Below are 6154 nucleotides of genomic sequence, written 5' to 3' on the forward strand. Positions count from 1 at the left end.
TCTCGAATAACGGCAAAAGTTGTTTCAACTGCAACTGCGACTACGACAGCGTAACTCGTAGAGCAGTTCTCTCTATCAGAAATGCATCTATTACAAACTATATATCGAATTTTTTTTGTGTGTTTTGACTTACACCCGAACAATTATGGGGCGACGAGTTAACAAGTTCAATGCACCAGTGGCATGCACATCTGCATATCTTTTCCATCTGCCACTCGAGAGAATCATCTGCTCTGGCAGTAAATAAAAATATTCCCATGGCTGCTGCCCACATCATAAAAAACGCCCATAAAATACAATTAAAATAGCCAAATGAGAAAAACAAAAAACGAAAATAATTTCAACAATTTTAATTTGCATTTAATAAACTCATCAAAAATGTGTTTTTTAAATTCCCATAAAAAAGAAAGAAGAGAGAAAAACAGCTCAATTCGTTTGATATGACCCCATTTTTTACACCTATAAAAAAGCCCAAAACGAAATAAAATGAGTGGAACGTGTTGAACTGACTATAAAGAACGCACAATGCCACATGCCACATGCCACATGTGTCCAAACAAAGGCTTTTCTACCGAATGCGACACTAATTGCAGCCACAGATAAAGCGCGCCAAGGCGCAAGAGGCAACATATCAAAACTAACCCAGCCAATAAGAATGAAAACTATAAACTATAAACATTTTACAACGAATTTAGTGGAAAAAAAAATGTTAAAATCATTTTACGATATTTGGGGCGCGTTTATACATATATATACATATATGTATGTACGGAAGGTATATGTTATGTAGATGGAGCTCGTAAGTAGCCCTCACCCTCCCCACATCCCCATGAAGCAGAAAAAACCGAGTTCATAAATTTTCAAATGCGCCGCGGGGCAGACAGACAAACAGACAGAAGTGTTCCAAAATGCCATAAACTAGACGCAGTTCCATGTATATCGCTCGTTCTGACATTTTGAAAGCCCCCAACACACACATACACACACAGGCACGTGTGTGTTATGAGTATTGTCCAACTGTCAAATTAGCCTCGCAGCACACGAAACGAAATGCCATTCAAATATTCTAATAGCAAAGTTTGTTGCATATTACTAATTTACAGCTATATCTAAAACATTGCTAACATGCCACATATATAAAGCAAATGAACAAAAATATAAAAATTAAAAAAAAAAAAAAAACATGTACAAATCAGTGAGTAGTATAATTCTTTGAGATTCGACTTTGGCAAGAATTACGGAATTTATGAAAATTAATCTATATTAATCTATATTCATCTCTACATCAACATTAGTGAATCTAACTTTGGAACTTTTCAGATAATCCTAAATGGCAGAAAACATTAATTATTATTCGTGAACTGTTTTCGACACAGGCGGAGTCTACAAAATCTATCCGGCTGTGGCTCTCTTTCATAAAGCCTACTTAGAATTATATTCGCGGGTACTATAAATTTCGCTACTGATTGGCCTTTCGTGTGGGATTTGCCTGCAGGGAGGGTATTTTCTTCTGCCTATTATGTTTAACAAACATTTTATTGAGACACTCCAGCAGCTGTTTGATTTCCAGCATGAATATTTTGGGCATATGCCAGAGTACTGCTGGAAGAATATGGAAACTCTTGAGGCACAACAAAAGGCAACATTTCAATAAAATCATCAGCCAAGAAGAGCGCAACTCATGCACTTCAACTAATTTCTTGAGCTGCCCCCGCAGGTCCGACTCCGGCTGCCCCTGCTCCTTATCTCAGTCTGGAGTGAGGCCTAAATGCACAATAAATGGAAAACTAACAACTGTTCATGAAAAGGTAGACACGGGATGGATCTATTGTTATTGTTGTTATTCGTGTTGTCAGCTGGCCTTAAAGGTAGTGGCGAGCACCTTTTCAGTTACCTGTGTAGCACAATTTGATTAGAAAAATATGCTAACACCTCGCGCTGACCAAACAATACCATGCTTCATCATCAATTAGAGTTGCCTTTCCACAGGGCAGGATCAAGGTAGCTCTTTTATTAAAGCAAGAGCATACCAAAAACGAAACACCTTTTGGCCACTACCATAAGCCAGCTCTTTGTTCTCTTTCCTCACCATCTTCGCTCTGCTCCATTAACATTTTCTAATTCTTCACGTTGCGCCTCTGGCATAAATTAAAAATCATGTATTTGAATATTTTTAGAAGCATTAAACGCCTTCTTTTTCCGCTTCGACTTTCAGCTTTCGGTTTTCATTGTTGTGTTTGATTTAAGCCGATAAATGGACAGAAAGAACTTTAACGCTTCTTACATGCCGCAGCTTTCAACAGATTTATTTATTTGCTTTTATGCATGGTGCCCTGGGCCAGGGCAGCTCCAACAAGGCATACAATTAATGTTGCATGCAACACAGCAACAACCGAGCAGCCAACGATTCAATTGAGCATACAAATTGATGCCGGAAATTTAAACATTGCATTTCCTCAAAGGGAAAACCCGCAGTCGCCAAAGGTGTTGTAAACCCAGCTACCTATCGGTAGTCTGTCTATTTTTCAATCAAATTCAATTTGGCTTAATGCATAAATTCATTTTTTCTATGCACACACGTAAGAGTGTATGACAGCTACCTGAAAACAGGATTTGTTCTCGATTGAATGCTCATTATTTTGCCATTTTATAATACACACTCAAGTGTGTGTGAGTGAGTGCGTGCGTGCTGAAGTGTCACTGTATGCAGGCTCTTTACCAATCACCCTCTCCGTTGTCCCTCTTTCTCTCTCACACACTCGAACGCACTTTTGGCGTATTTATTGAATACTTTTGCAGAGGTGAATGAATCGAATCGAATGATTTGAATTGTTTGCTAAGTGTCAAAAAGGGGTGTATCCAGCTGCGTGTATTTGAGTGTGCGTGTGGGTAGAATTGATGTTGAGTACACTCACATACACACACTTTGCAGCACAACAACAATTAGCAACTAAGCTAGGTGGCTGGCAGATTTTAACTGTTCGTAAGTTGAGCAGAGCTACTCAAACTGTAAGCTCTCAATGTCACAGCAAATAATAATCAATTTTTATAATGGAGTAAAAGCATTTGAAAGACTCAGAACCCCTTAAACATATGCACGGATATATATATATATATATATATATATATATATATATATATATATATATATATATATATAAATAAAAAGCAAATAATAAATACAAGGCTGGAAAATTTAAGGACAATGCAGAAACCGAAACAAGCGCATTACAAGGATATCAGTGAAAGGGACTCAGAGAGCGAGGCATTAGCACTGACTCTCGAGCGGCAATGAACAATGGAGAATAAAGCGTTGAGTGTGAAATAAAATGTGCACATAATATGTGTTATCAGAGCACAACAAAAAGGAAAGCAAAGCGGAAACCTTTTTATAAAATGACTACCATAAGCGGGAGTTCTTGTGAAATAGGAGCTAGGTCATTTTTTTTGTTACTTTGGTTTACGCAGGAGAGGTTGCATGGAGTACAATGACCGACTTGACCAAAACTAATCACAGACTTTTGTTCCTCTCCTTCTCCTCTGCAGTTACGCAATGCCATCAATTATCCTGGCTACTCGGACATTTATGGAACAAATGCAGGCAAGAATCTGGACTTGGCCTTCAAGAAGGGTCAGCAATGGAACAACAAGCTGCAGCCAGCTGTTGCAACAGTCACAGCTGAGGAGCCCGCACAGAGTCGAACGCACAAGGTCTATGACAGCATGAAAAACTTTTTGCAGCGAAAACTTTTCGCACATCCCTCGCGTGTGCAATGCGAGGAGCCGACCAGCGACTATGATGAGGTATTTAAAGACTGAGAAAATAGCTCAAAGAATGTTTAAGCTAATCCATATTGATATTTTCATTCAGCAGGATCTTCTCGACTCCTCGTACCAGGCAGACGCAGAGACAGACGAGGAGCTGCTGGATATTTGTAGCTGCAATTCCAGTGCGGACAGCACACCTAAACGTGTCAACAAATCGCCGCAAAAGTCGCTGCTGTCGCTCAACTGTTGGCAGAGCAGTCAGCCCAGCGACTCAAGCGGCAGTGAAGAGGTAATGGCCGAGGACCAGGATGAGTCGGATGCAGGTATCTCCGATTGCTGTCAGCTGCTCAATGAGAACAGCAGCAGTGCCAGCAGACGACGAAGCACCCCACGTAAACGTGCCACGCCTCGCTTTAGCACACACAGCAACAACACGGACGATGATGAGGATGCCGACGAGGAGCCAGAGCTACTGCAGTGTGGTTGGTATCAGCCGCGAATTACACTGAAAGCGGCGCAAGAGTATCTGCAGTCGGCTACGCCCGGCTGCTTCATACTGCGTCGCAGCACGCCACGCAGCTTCGAGCTCTGCCTGCGTCTCGAGCACAAAGTCAAGTGCTATGCGGTGCAGTGCAGCAGGAGCGAGATGTACAGTCTGAAAGGTGCACCAAAGCAGTTCAGCACGCTGAAAGCGCTGATCACTCATCATTCAGTAATGCCTGAGCAGCTGCCTCTTACATTGGACATGCCCAGAGAACAGGATCTGGTGAAGACCTCGGCGATGCGCTATGCTGATGACTTTGAACCGCTTGAGTCACTGCAACTCCTGGGTATACTGAAGAACTTGCAGGCCAAGAGCTATGAGGCATAGTTTTTAGATTAGACATATAAACGTATTTTATCGAACTGCAAAGGGAACGATAGGTGAAAAATTAATCCTTAGTTATACACAAATATATATATATATATATTGTAGTCCTTGTGATATAGTTTACTATAAATTCGACCAGGCTTTTAGCTTTTAAGTTCCTGTGTAACTTAAAGCCAATCAAAACCTAATATCTATATTATTAAGTCTTTCTATTGTGCAGTAAAGTATACGAGCTATCGAATAAAATGTAAGAATATTGAACAATACAATTTCAACCCCCAATGCCTTTTCCATCAGCATCCTGCCAGCCACGCCCTCTCGCTTCCTTGTGCCTTATGTCTGCATACTGGAGGGTAAGCCATGCTTATGCTTCACTTACATGTGATTAGTGCTTCAAGTGCCTCTCATTAATTTTTCAATTGCGGTTCAGAGCACTCTTCACCTCAATGCATCCAGCAACATGTTGCCAACAAGGCCAAACGGCATGTTGCACAGCATGATCAGCAACATTTAGATCGAAAATGGAAGAAAGAATTAAAAATATATGAAGAGAAACAATGAAGGAGAAATACAAAATTGTTATGCTATTTTATATTATTATTATTCTGTAAGTTGCAAATTTTTGGAGCGTAATCATCCAAATTAAAGAAAGCTGCAATTTGAGATAGACACTCGGAACTTAGCAACTCAATTGCTGATAGCATATTTTTATATTTATACAAATGTTATAGAGTTAAAGCTAAATTTCGTAAAAGGGATATACTATTTTGGCTATAACTAAGCTATATCGTTGGGCATTGGGCAAGGATATATATTTTTGAGCAAGTTGGTTAGGGGACTATCGATTGGCATTTAAATAATTTCAAGATTCGATAAAAAATATCACCTTGAATTTTTACAAGGAGTATGGTCGAAAAATGCTCCAAGCCCACCCTATCTCATTAATTTGAAGGACTATCAGGATGCCCTTCATACCCAAAAAAGACATAACCTTTCTTAAAAATAATTAGCAATCAGAATCATAAAAATCCTTCAAGGAACAGAGAAATATGGACTTTTGTCCCAACAAAAAACTGCTTATAACTCAGCCGTATCCTTATGTATCCTGGCAAGTATGGTGCTGAAATGTTGGGTGCCACCAGGACTATCAACTGGCCAAAGGACATCAAAGTCGACCTACCGCCTTGCGAGATATTGGCGATTTTGTATATTTTTAGTGATATCCTTGATATCCCAGGCCGCCATGAGGCGAAAAAGGCCAAGTGCTAGATTCTTAGATGATCCCATAATGTTTTGATGGCAATCAATAGAGGTGGTCGTCCTGGTTTCGTCGTTCCATGCCACATAGTCCTGCGCAAGGATATAGTAGAGTTAGAGCAATTTTTCAGGGAATTTTACCCCTGGGAGTATGCAATGAAATTAAACTTTTCGCAGATTCTGCAGACAGACTCTGCAAACCGATCGATTTATATCCCACCATTTTTTCAAAGAAAACAATCCGGTATACTATTTTGC

General features: G+C 40.0%; 1 protein-coding gene across 3 annotated transcripts in view; it reads left to right on the plus strand.

The window, feature by feature from the left end:
* LOC108613386 (uncharacterized) overlaps window positions 1–4914 on the plus strand; it is a 110474-nt gene extending 105560 nt beyond the window's left edge. For 2 of the 3 annotated variants that reach the window (XM_089466813.1, XM_018006809.2), the window contains 2 exons: window positions 3547–3804; window positions 3872–4914. In XM_089466813.1, the coding sequence (XP_089322939.1) occupies window positions 3547–3804; window positions 3872–4639 (1026 nt within the window). In that variant the 3' untranslated portion in view covers window positions 4640–4914. The remainder of the gene's footprint in view (window positions 1–3546; window positions 3805–3871) is intronic. The other variant, XM_018006811.2, reaches the window with a different exon arrangement.
* The last annotated feature ends 1240 nt before the right edge of the window (window positions 4915–6154 follow it).

This window comes from Drosophila arizonae, chromosome 4 (genome assembly GCF_054131065.1).
Source record: "Drosophila arizonae isolate 15081-1271.41 chromosome 4, UAZ_ARI_1.0, whole genome shotgun sequence".
NCBI classification, from domain to species: Eukaryota; Metazoa; Arthropoda; class Insecta; order Diptera; family Drosophilidae; genus Drosophila; species Drosophila arizonae.